Source organism: Phacochoerus africanus, chromosome 13, assembly GCF_016906955.1.
Source record: "Phacochoerus africanus isolate WHEZ1 chromosome 13, ROS_Pafr_v1, whole genome shotgun sequence".
Taxonomy (NCBI): domain Eukaryota; kingdom Metazoa; phylum Chordata; class Mammalia; order Artiodactyla; family Suidae; genus Phacochoerus; species Phacochoerus africanus.
In genome coordinates, this window is record NC_062556.1 from 64,963,454 (window position 1) to 64,976,919 (window position 13,466).

Sequence of the window (13,466 nt, forward strand, 5' to 3'; positions counted from 1 at the left end):
CTTATTAATCTAGAACCACTTTAGTGCAAATTCAAAGCTCAGGGTTTCCCTGTTTACCTAGGTGATACAAATTTGGGTTAAAAGAGTGTGTGGTGGAGTTCCTGTCGTGGCTCAGTGGTTAACACATCCAACTAGGATCCATGAGGATGCAGGTTTGATCCCTGGTCTCGTTTAGTGGGTTAAGGATCCAGTGTTACTGAAAGCTGTGGTGTAGGTTGCAGATGAGGCTCAGATCTGGCGTTGCTGTGGCTGTGGTGCAGGCTGACAGCTATAGCTCTGATTAGACCCCTGGCCTGGGAACCTCCATATGCCACAGTGCGGCCCTCAAAAGACAAAAAAGAAAAAAAAAAAAAAAGGTGGTATATTTACTATGGTTCATCCTTACCACGAAGCTGGCTTATTGCAAAGAAGGCCTTCTAAAAGAACACCCATTTTATCTGGGTCCAGGGTTTTAATTTCTGTCCCTATAATCCTGAAAATTAAATCAAAATGATAGTTGACATGTACTGGGATGGACAAGTGTTCCCAGGGCAACAGTAGCTTTCTTCGCACAAAAGAAGGTTCTGTGCTTGCTTACTTCACTAGGCTCTCATTTTGTCTTTAATTTTGGATTTATATTTACTTATTAATATCAGCTCACTGTTTTTAAAATTTTTTAAAAACATTTTAACCACAAGTTTTATTGATTTTAAGTAGGTGCATTGCTTCAAAGAACTAAATCTACCATCATTAAAAATTCCTTTACTGGAGTTCCCTTGTGGCTGAAATAATGTCCATAAAAATTTGAGTTTGATCCCTGGCCTGTTCAGGAATCTGGCACTGCTGCAGCTGTGGTGTAGGCCAGCAGCTGCAGCTGCAATTCGATCCCTAACCTGGGAATGTCCTTACGCCACAGGTGTGGCTATAAAAAGAAAAATTCCCTGTTTTTTTTGTTTGTTTTTGTAAAGAAAAGAAACACCACTTTTTTCTCCTGTTGAAAGGGCTAACTTTTCAACCTGTGTTCCTAATCTTATCTCTAATTCATAACATTATTTGGCTACAAATACAGTAAGTAGACTAGACATAGTAGAACTTTAAAAAAACCACTTCTAACTTCAAGCTCTGTGCTTTCCTTTTCTCTTCTTCCTTTCATTGCCAAAGTTTTAATATGACAATTTAGTTAGTAAAATTGTGAAATTAGTTGTAAACCAAAAATAAAGAAAAAGATAATTCTTATATTAAGAACAAAGGCTGCAAGCGCTGCAGCCTCACACACTTGTACTTGCAGTATTTTGCTTTTGAAGCTGTTTAATACAACAATGACATCTCCCCGCTCCTGCTGAGAGTCAGTTCCTTTGTGCCTAAAAGGAGAGAAACATGAAAAATGTCTATAATCAATTCGAGAAAAGACATACAGTTATGACGGTATGAACAACAGCATGAATTCATTTTGCAAGAAACATAAGTATATCACCTGTGTATATGTCATATTTGCTGCTTCTATAATTAAAGTATGATGCAACACACTACAATTTTCAAAATTATCCAATTTTAACATAATACAAATTAAGATTATACAAAAGTAACTAACTTGATATTGCCTATTCGCTCAGCATGTTCAGATTATTTATTTTTATTATATACTAAGATTATCACAAGGTCAAGTATTTCATACACTGCAATGGTAATTAAAATATGGAACATTTTCTATACTTTAAAAAAGTTGTTTATGTAGCATAATCAAAGGAATTCTACACTATACAACTACTTTTCAATATGGAATTCTATAGACTACTTTTCAATATCCACCATTTTCAAATACCAAAATTTGAAGTGTATCATTAAACCTAAAAGACCAAAAACGTCTGTGATGTCCATCTCCATCACTTGAATCTATTTTATATTACACAGTATGTACTTCATTGTCCAGTTTTCAAAACTGGATCAGTAAAACAAATATGACAGCTCTGCTTGAAAAGTTGGTACTACTTTCACTGTGAACTGAAAAATGCTTTTGTATAACTAAATTTTATCAAAGAGGGAAAGCAATTAGATGTCAAATTAGTAGATACTTTGCATTCATATTTATAGCATACACTTGAACATTTTTCTAAAATGAAAATCTGGGGATTCCAGGACTATAGTGACTAACATATGCCTTTGATTTTCACTCCCAGTTCCGCAGATGAGGTGTCTAAACCGCAGGAGGAGGCCAGCCCTGCCCAACAATTACCACTGGAAAACCAGAAAGAGTTTCAACTTATGCAGGAGAAATGTCAAATTTCTTAAAAACTTTCAAGAGCTTCCAGTCCCACCTAATGCTTAAGGGCATCAGATCCACAATGCACTGAGACCAGAATAGAGGCAGCACAACATTGCAGCTAGACCCGTCCAAGATCTAAAGCAACCCCCTCCATCCCAGGTGGTAGAGGCAGTAGTGATGAGGAGTCTTATACTATTTCAGGCACTATTTTCAGCTCCGTATGGATATTAACTCATTTAATCCACACGACCATCCCTTGAGGAGGGTAAAATAATTATTCTAGACCCAAACTATGCCCTGGTGGTCTCTCTCTTCACAAGTCCTCTATTAGACCTTTATCAGTAACAGTAAGCAACTAAAAATCACTGGGTATGTGGGAGTTCTCGTCGTGGCTCAGTGGTTAACAAATCCGACTAGGAACCATGAGGTTGCGGGTTTTATCCCTGGCCTCACTCAGTGGGTTAAGGATCCGGCGTTGCCGTGAGCTGTGGTGTAGGTTGCAGATGCGGCTCGGATCCCGCGTTGCTGTGGCTGTGGTGTAAGCCAGTGGCTACAGCTCCAATTGGACCCATAGCCTGGGAACCTCCATATGTCGTGGGAAATCACTGGGTATGTAAAAACAGTTAACAACTGAAATGAAGGAAACAAGCCAAGTCAGAGGATATGGACTTCATTGATAAGGAATTAATACAGAAGAAAAAAGGGGAGCATTCAAATACTTTATATTCTCAATGAGATCTGAGAGAATATTTCTCAGTAAAAGCCATCTACTTCAGGAATTCCCATTGTGGTGCAGTGGGATCAGTGGTGTCTTGGGAGCAATGGGACGCAGGTTCAATCCCCACGGGGCACAGTGGGTTAGGGAGTCAGTGCTGCTGCAGCTGCTGCTTAGGTCACCAACTATGGCTTGGATCTGATCCCTGGCCTGGGAGCTCCAAATACTGTGGAGCAACCAAAAAAAAAAAAAAAAAAAAAACCAAAAAACAAAAAACAAACCAAAAAAACCCAAAACACCACTTACTTCAAATTGAAAGGATTCATTACATGTCAAGGAGTAAAGGAGCATTACTTTAAAAAAAGGACCCATACATAGTTTTCCTGAAATTCTAAATATAAATATCATTTAACTTTTTGTGGAGGAAAAGTTAATCAGAATGCCTCTCATTTTGAATCCAAAACACTGAATGGTAGAAGAAAATGATGAACAATGAAGCCTTGTTTCAAGCATTCTGAGTAAAATGACAATGCTATTATCAATACTTAAGAAAACAAAATAAAGGCAAAAAAATTTAGGCTTTTAAAATCAAGAATATACTGTTAATGTCTGTACCAAAAAGACCTATAGAAATGTACATATTTATGATACGGCAGGCAACATCTACTCCACCTTTTGGCATGTACTGAACAAGTTAGAAAGCTAAAAACTGTTTTTGTTTTTTTTTGTTCATAGATCCTTTCACAGCTATGGTTCTGGCTGATAATTAGATTCAGTAAAACAGATAATTTGCACGTCATTTGGAATTAACAAGTGAGGGAAGGTCAATGTAGTGATGCCTGTTGAGGTTCTTTGGGGAAAAGCTAAGTCACAGAGACACAGAGGTTGCCTTCGTCAGGGTTCCAGTGTAAACACAGCTTTCTGGGGACTGAGAGGGAGTTGATATGCTGATAGGAGCAGCTTCATGCTTTCTCACTCCTCTGATGATGGGAAAGGTAGCAGCTCTCTCTGGGTGGTCAGTTCCTTGGCTGGTCCTGGGACCTAGCCCTCTGGAGAGCAGCTCCTCCAGTCCTTCCCAGTATAGTTAAGAATTCATTTCCCTGTGTCAACTCCTCCTCCGATATGGGAAGTCAGCTACCCAAACAGACAATGAATGAATTTGGTCAAACTTATACTTAACTAACAGTAATGTGATGGTAAAGAACTAAAGATGTCAGGGAGGGATGCTAAAAAGATGTTAAAATGCTTCAGCTTTCAGGGAAGGGACAGTGTGACAGGAAGGCTGAAGAGTGGCTCTGGAGAAAGCCGTTGCCAGGCTGTGAGTGTGCACCACTGTGTACCCCCTGCGGAAGCATGGGGACCATGACCTTAGAATCCTAAACTTGGTTAGGGAGATACTTTAAGGGAAAAGTACTCTGCAATGCATTTACTACAGTTGGGAGACACAGAGGACTGCATCTGGCTCATGTCAGGAAAAGTTAAAGTGGACCATGCACTGATATTCGAGGACAGACCTATTATTACTTTAACCTAAGGCTGAGGGCTACTTACCACCTTTGAGACTGGCCTGAACTCCTAGAGTTTGCTGGATAAGTGATGTGTACATATTTCTCATGAATCAGAACTAGCAAGCAGGAGATATCTGGTTTTACTGTTACCATGGGGTATTCCTGCATCCTGAAGATATGAAGAGACCTCAGCAAAAGTATATAGCATGGGATTTAACACAGGATTCCCACAGACGGAGGAAGATGTTAGAGGGGCCAACTGGAATAGGGATGCACCAACTGGGACAGGGAATCAAAAGAAAGTGAGGTGCAGCAATTGAGGCCCTCTAGGGCTCACAAAAGTGCTCCACAAAGAGTGAGCTTTAACCACTGAAAGGGCCAGAGTGCAAGGATTGGAAATCTCTCTTGCCTCCTCCATAAAGCATAGGAGAAGCAGACTAGTCTCAAAGGTACCAAACTAAAATTACATTCAACTATTAATTAGGTAATGTGTTTTTCTGAAGATTTCAAGTGAAAAGACTAGCAAAATAATTTAGCATATTAAAGGCATATGTGTATATATACATATATATAACATACATAGGTATATGTAAAGCATCTGATATTTTCTAAAATTTAGTGAAGAAAATATGAGAAGAATTTGTAGAACTACAAAAGTATTCTTCTCTAGGAGAGAATAATTTTACTGAGTATTTTTAAATTCAAGATAGGTAACAGTCAACACTGAGTATGGGTATATGATTTGCATTTAAAGATTTTAAAAAGATGGGCAGACATAAAAAGCACATATGTGAAGATTATGCCTAATAAAAAGGCAAATTTTAAAATATCAAATTAGGAGTTCCTGTCAAGGCTCAGCAGAAACGAATCTTACTAGCAACCATGAGGATGCAGGTTTGATCCCTGCCCTTGCTCAGTGGGTTAAGGATCTGGTGTTGCCACAAGCTATACATGCCTTGGATCCCGCATTGCTGAGGCTGTGGTATAGGCTGGCGGCTACACCTTTGGTTCGACCCCTGGCCTGGGAACATCCATATGCTGCAGGTACGGACCTAAAAAGACCAAATAAATAAATAAAATATCAAATTATTAAGTCATGATCTTAAAAGCTGGACTTAGAAACTCATGTAAGTATTATTTTAATACCTGAATGTACACCTGACCAAGGAGGTAAAGGACTAATATGCCGAGAACTATAAAACATTAATCAAGGAAATTAAAGATGTAAAGAAATGGAAAAATATTCCATGCTCCTGGGCTGGAAAAATTAATATTGTAAAAATGGCCACACCACCCAAAGCAATCTACAGATTCAATGCAATCCCTATCAAATCACCCATGACATTTTTCACAGAACTAGAACAAACAAGCCAAAAATTTATATGGAACCATAAAAGACCCAGAATGGCCAAAGCAATTCTGAGAAACAAAAACCAAGCAGGAGGCATAACTCTCCCAGACTTCAGGCAATATTACAAAGGCACAGTCATCAAGACAGTATGGTACTGCTACCAAAACAGACATACAGACCAATGGAACAGAATAGAGAACCCAGAAATAAACCTATGGTCAATAAATTTTTGACAAAGGAGGCAAGAACATAAGAGGGGAAAAAGACAGTCTTTTCAGCAAGTGGTGCTGGGAAACCTGGACAGCTACATGCAAATCACTGAAACTAGAACACACCCTCACACCATGCACGAAAATAAACTCGAAATGGCTCAAAGACTTAAATATAAGACAAGACACCATCAAACTCCTGAAAGAGAACATAGACAAAACATTCTCTGACATCAACCTTATAAATGCTTTCTCAGGTCAGCCTCCCAAAGAAACAGAAATAAGAGGAAAAAATAAACCAATGGGACCTAATCAAACTGACAAGCTTTGGCACAGCAAAGGAAACCAAAAAGAAAACGAAAAGACAACTTACAGAATGGGAGAAAATAGTTTCATATGATACAATGGACAAGGGCTTAATCTCTAGAATAAATAAGCAACTTACAAAACTCAACAGCAAAAAAGCCAACAACCCAATGGAAAAATGGGCAAAAGACCTGAATAGACTTTTCTCCAAGGAAGATATACAGATGGCCAACAAGCACATGAAACAATGCTCAACATCACTGATTATTAGAGAAATGCAAATCAAAACTACCTCATACCAGTCAGAATGGCCATCATTAATACGTCCACAAATAACAAATGCTGGAGCGGGTATGGAGAAAAGGGAACCCTCCTGCACTGTTGGTGGGAATGTAAGCTGGTACAACCACTATGGAGATCAGTATGGAGGTACCTTAGAAATCTATACATAGAACTACCATATGACCCAGTAATCCCACTCTTGGGCATATATTTGGACAAACCTTTCCCTAAAAAATGCACCCAGGAGTTCCCGTCGTAGCGCAGTGGTTAACGAATCCGACTAGGAACCATGAGGTTGCGGGTTCAGTCCCTGCCCTTGCTCAGTGGGTTAAGGATCCGGCGTTGCTGTGAGCTGTGGTGTAGGTTGCAGACGCGGCTCGGATCCTGCGTTGCTGTGGCTCTGGCGTAGGCTGGTGGCTACAGCTCAGATTCGACCCCTAGCCTGGGAACCTCCATATGCCGCAGGAGTGGCCCAAGAAATGGCAAAAAGACCAAAAAAAATAAATAAATAAAGTAAAATGCACCGGCATGTTCACTGCACCCTCATGTTCACTGCAGCTCTATTCACAATAGCCAAGAGCTGGAAACAACCTAAATGCCCATCGACAGATGACTGGATTAGGAAGATATAGTATATATACACAATGGAATACTACTCAGCCATAGAAAGAACAAAATAATGCCATTTGCAGCAACATGGATGGAACTAGAGACTCATCCTGAGTGAAGTAAGAAGGAGAAAGACAAATGCCATATGGCATCGCATGTATCTGGAATCTAATATATGACACGAATGAACCTTTCCACAGAAAAGAAAATCATGGACTTGGAGAATAGAACTTGTGGTTGCCAAGGGGGAGGGGGAGGGAGTGGGGTGGATAGGGATGCAAACTATTGCTTTTGGAATGTATTAGCAATGAGATTCTGCTGTGTAGAACTGGGAACTATGTCTAGTCACTTACATTGGAGCAAGGTAACATGTGAAAATAGAATGCATACATGTATGTATAACTGGGTCACCATGCTGTACAGTAGAAAAAAAACTGTATTGGGGAAATAACTATTAAAAAATAGTAATAACAAAAAAAAATAAAGAAATGAGTTGTGTAATGACAACAAAATATAATTTTAGCTTAGCTTTTCAGTGCATTTCAAGAATACTTTTCTCAAATATAAGTGTAATGTCAATTAGAACTACATCATGGTGTTCCCTTCGTGGCACAGTGGTTAACGAATCTGACTAGGAACCATGAGGTTGCGGGTTCGGTCCCTTCCCTTACTCAGTGGGTTAACGATCCGGCGTTGCCGTGAGCTGTGGTGTAGGTCACAGACGCGGCTCGGATCCCGCGTTGCTGTGGCTCTGGCGTAGGCTGGAGACTACAGCTCCGATTCGAACCCTAGCCTGGGAACCTCCATATGCGGGAGCGGCCCAAGAAATAGCAAAAAGACAAAAAAAAAAAAAAGAACTACATCATGAATAAACAACAGAGTATTCATTTTTTGTCCTATTTCATACTGACCTGATTTTTATTACTGATACCTAAATTTCAAAGAAATCAAAGAATAGCATCATTTTTCCCCCCATCCTGGATATCTAGTGACATATTAATCACATTTGGAGTTAGGTTAATTATGACCAAGAGGAATTTATGATTTTATCATTTATAAGTAATACAAATTTGAAATTACATCTATTACCAAGAGTTGCCTAACTGTGAATGAGAAAAATAAGTTTTCCACTAATATGTTAGTAGTACTTAAATATAACATCAGGGGTTACGTTCTTCCTAAACCATCCATTTATAGACTGTGTATGATAACAAGTAATAAAGAAGATAAAATAGAACTTATTATACTATACTGTTTTACATAATATGCATATCATATACGATACATGTTGTATATATATTACACAATACATGTATATAATATATAATAATATCTGTAATTAAAATTTGTAAAGAAGGAAGGAGTAAGTGGGGAGGAAATGGACATTTACTTGGATGGGAGACACTGCATTTTATGATGATTATCTCATGTAATCCTTACCAAGAGCCCACAAGAGAGGTAGGATTACCCCCTCCCGTTATGAGGAAACAAAGATTTGAGGTGGAAAAGAATCTACACAGTCATACAGACAGCTGGTGGCAGAGAAGGAATTTGGATCACAGCTAACCTAATTTCAAAGGTTCTTCCTTTGCAAAACACAACAATGAAACAATAGTGGCAGATTTAGGAACGAGTACCTGGGAGTACAATTTGCAAAGACCAAAGCAGATGAAGCAAAGTTATACCTTGAAACCATGATTTTTATATGAAGAATCAATGTAAATGCCATAGTGTATTTTGCTTATTTTCTGTATCACCACTGCCCTGTTTTATAGAGCTTATAATGTGATAAGTCATTCATCTTCTTAACTGCCTGTCCCACTACTGGAATGAGTTATGGAAGGGTCAGAAACTCTGTTTTTGTTTTTTTTTTCTCCTGCTTTTTAGGGCTGCACCTGCGGCACATGGAAGTTCCTATGATCAGTGTTGAATGGGAGCTGCAACTACTGGCCTATGCCACAGTCACAGCAATGAGGGATCTGAGCTATCTGAGCTGCATTTGTGACCTACACCATAGCTCCTGGTAATGCTGGATCCTTAACCCACTGAGTGAGGCCAGGGATTGAACCCACATCCTCATGGATACTAGTCAGGTTCATTACCACTGTGCCACAACAGGAATTCCTCAGGAACTCTTTTATTCATCTTTTATCTCCAACACTTCCCCTTGCTTTTACCTGCCCCATCCCCTACTCTGCCCCCCAACCCATCCCCAAGCAACTTACAAAGGGAATCATACAGTATAAACTATCTTTCTTCCTTGTGCCTCATCTCTTTCACTCAGCATAATTACTCTGAGATTCGTCTATGTCACTGAGTGTATCAATAGTTGATCCCTTTATACGGCTGGGCAGTATTCCACTGGATGGATATAACACATTTTGATTATTTCTTCACTTATTAACAACTGGGTTGTTTCCACTGTCTGGCAATTACAAATAAAGCTTCTATGAACATTAATGTGCAAGTCTTTGTACGAACATATGATTCCTTTCATCTTGAGTAAACACATGTGAAATGCTTGGATCATATGGTAAGTATGTGTATTTAAATTTTTATGGACTTGCTAAACTCTTCCGAAGTGGCTGTACTATTCTACATTCCCACCAATAGTGTATGACAGTTCCTGTTGCTCCATATCTTCATTAACACTTGTTAGTGTCAGTCATTCTAATGTTAGGCATTCTAACAGATGTGTGGCAGTATGTGCATTTTCCTAATAACTAATAATGCTGAGCATCTTTTTGTCTTATTTGACATCCACATATCTTCTCTGGTGAAAAGTCTGGACAAGTCTTTTGTATATTTTTATTAAGTTGTTTTCTTATTGTCAAGTTTTGATAGTTCTTTATGTATCTCATATATAAATTCTTTGCTGAATATATGCTTTGCAAAGATTCTCTCCATCTCTGGGCTTGCCTAGTTTTCTTTTACAGTCTTTATATATTCCTTTAGTGTGATCCCCGCTTTATACTGGGCTCATTGATGAGTAGGAAATGTACTGTGAAAGGAAACCAATTCTTATTTATAAAAATAAAAAAATTAAACATAACTCAGTGCTATTGGCTTTGCTATATAAGATACAATACATACTAGTCATTAAATGATAAATATGTTCATTATGATAACACATGGGAAGTCTCTAGAAAATAATAAATAAAAGAGGTGGAGTAGAGATAGAAAGTAATAAATAAAAGAGATGGAGTAGAGAACAGAAAGTATACTTTAGGCATATCTTTTAATACTTCCGAAAGAAAACAATGATAGGAACAAATGTCAGTTTTATAAGTAATTTTTGTTTTATAGCATGGTATTTGTGAATATTTTTGTTGTTTTGATGATCTTGGTTACATCACATGAAACATTTATATATAAAAAATTTAAAGTGGTTTATATAACTCACCCAACGATCTGGTAGATATCTTCAGATTTTCCTTGGCGTAATTTCAGTACCCAAGCACCTGGGTTTGCTTTTAATTGAAAATATCCCTTTCAAGATGAGAAAAATATCATAGTTACATGACAGAAAATGACATCTGATTGTTGAAGAAAATTATTCATGAATATTCTAAGAGTGTTTACTACTGTGAAATGAATAATTTCTATAAATAAATTCCAATGAAGAAGATTTTGCAATAACCCACAAAAGCACATTTTGAAAGTATGACTCCTTTTGTTTTCATTTTATTTAATTACCTTTTTCAAGAAGTTTTTTTCTGGGAGCTGTTCAGCAATAGTAGGATAAAAATTATTTCATCTTATTATTAGGAAAACCTAAGAGGATTTCACCAAAACATCTCATTTGTTGAGTATGTATAATACTTACAAGATTGGCCATCACTATTGTATCAACCATAACAGGTTTATTTTTTGTGCCCAGTGTAAACTGCAGGCCTCGAGGAGGTTGTTCTGTTGTGATATCGAAGCAATGTCCTTCAAGCAGCAGATATTCCAGTTCATATTCTGCTGTAACGGTTCTCTCGATCTGTGGAGGAAACATGTCATTGTTTTTGGTGTTAGTAACTCTCACAATGTAAATTTTGTAATAAAGATATGTGATTATTTTAATATTAACCAATTTTGGGGGGAAGCTTCAAGTACTTCTTTCAGGTGAGTGAAAGTAAGAGTGAATCAATTTCTTGGACACTACTGCTTATGATGAATTTGTTTTTCCTTTTCCATGAGGGTTATCTCCACCCTCATGACAACGACCACATCAGAGCAGGAGAAGTGTGAGCCTGGAGGGGGGCCCAGCAAGCTGCAGCACTCAGATATCTCTCCAAGACAGATTCAGACAGGAAACTCCTCAAAGAATCTGCTTTGTTTGCTTAGAGCTAGAGCTTCCACTTCAGATTGGGCAAGAAAGCCAACTTGTCATCAATATCACCTTTCTTGCATTAAAAAAATTAATGGTTAATTGTTTCATACTCAAAAAAAATAACATTCATTAAACAAAATTTAGCAATTATAAGAAAGTAGAAAAAGGAAAAAACAGAAACCACCTAAAGACTAAACATTCATATATATGCCAAAGCACTGATCTCTTTTTTTTTTTACAATATTTTTTCTAAGGAAGTGTAACATTTTTCATTAAATACAACTTTCTAAGAACATGTCCTTCCTTTTTTTTTTTTTTTTTTAAAGAATATGTCCTTTCTTTAAATCATCTTTTTAAGTGACTGGAAATTCTAATTGTTTCCAGATTCTCTTCCATTGCAAATGTATAATAATTTAAGGAAAAGACTTTTTCTCTATTTCATATGAAAATCGTAACCAAACATGAAAAAAATCAAATAAATTATTTTTACAGTCTGGCAATTTTGCTGAGTAGATAAGACAGTACTGTTATGTATCTCTGATCTTATTTCACTCTATAAGGTTTTTGACACTGTTAAGTATGTTAAGGATACAATGTAATTGAAAACATTCTCTATTGCATACTTGTTTTTCTTTTGCCACTAATTACTACAGAAAAAATTAAAGTACTTGGTGAAAGAGTTTCTTTCTGAGTCCAGTTATTATAATTTTACTTTTTTTTTTTTTCTTTCTAGGCCTGCACAGGCAGCATATGGAAGTTTCCAAGCTAGAAGTCAAATCGGAGCCACAGCAACACAGGATCCGAGCCGTGTCTGCAACCTACACCACAGCTCATGGCAATGCCAGATTCTTAATTTTACTGTTTTTAAGAACAAGAAATAAGTAACTTCTTTGAAAATAGAATTTGTTTCAACAACATTAGTCGGGTTCGGAATTGGTTGTTGAATTTTTGCTATTCTAGTGATGGATGTCACATTCTTACTAACGTATATCCACAATCCTTACAGCACTTTGGATGGGAAGACATCCATGGTAGAGTATCACAATATGAGAATATTAAAAGTTAGAGAGAAATCTGAGAAATCATCTAGTTTAACACTTTCACTTTACAGACAAGGAAATTACCCCACAGAGATTCTGAAGTAAAGCTCAACTACTTTATACTAAGAATTAGACATCAGGGTAGAATTCAAATAAATTCAGTTTGTGACTAATATCTTTGTTTTATACTATACTAACATGAAAATTTCCCTCCCTTATATATTTGCATAACGGTTATCAATTGCGTTGACTTATTCAAACAACATCAAAAACAGTGAATTTATTTTTCAAAGAGCTCTTTCTAGTGAATATCTTATGTTTTACAATAATTTCATAAAGATGATTTAACTTAAATTACCTCCCATTATCAAGGTTTATTTTAGCAAGAATATAAAAGGTAATGATCTTTTATGATGTTTACATCTCCTTTATAGCTTTATCTGTTCTAAATATTAACTATTTTTTTAATTTCAAGAATCCATTTATTAAGATGTTCTATGAATACAGGTAAGAAAGAATATAACAAAATTCAAATAACTTAAAACTCAAACATCTAATTATTGCTCAAGGTCCTCAGTAAAGTTATAAATATTAACAGTTGATATGAGACATGATTTTTTTTTTTGGTCTTTTTGCTATTTCTTGGGCCGCTCCCGCGGCATATGGAGGTTCCCAGGCTAGGGGTACAATTGGAGCTGTAGCCACCGGCCTACGCCAGAGCCACAGCAACACGGGATCCGAGCCGCGTCTGTGACCCACACCACAGCTCACGGCAACGCCGGATCGTTAACCCACTGAGCAAGGGCAGGGATCGAACCCGCAACCTCATGGTTCCTAGTCGGATTCGTTAACCACTGCGCCACGACGGGAACTCCAAGACATGATT

General features: G+C 37.5%; 1 protein-coding gene across 1 annotated transcript in view; it reads right to left on the reverse strand.

The window, feature by feature from the left end:
• UGGT2 (UDP-glucose glycoprotein glucosyltransferase 2) overlaps positions 1-13,466 on the reverse strand; it is a 168,632-nt gene that overhangs the window by 36,134 nt on the left and 119,032 nt on the right. The window contains exons 28-30 of the mRNA XM_047756237.1: positions 11,049-11,207; positions 10,626-10,711; positions 1,256-1,340 (exon numbers count right to left, since the gene is read on the reverse strand). Of these exons, the coding sequence (XP_047612193.1) occupies positions 1,256-1,340; positions 10,626-10,711; positions 11,049-11,207 (330 nt within the window). The remainder of the gene's footprint in view (positions 1-1,255; positions 1,341-10,625; positions 10,712-11,048; positions 11,208-13,466) is intronic.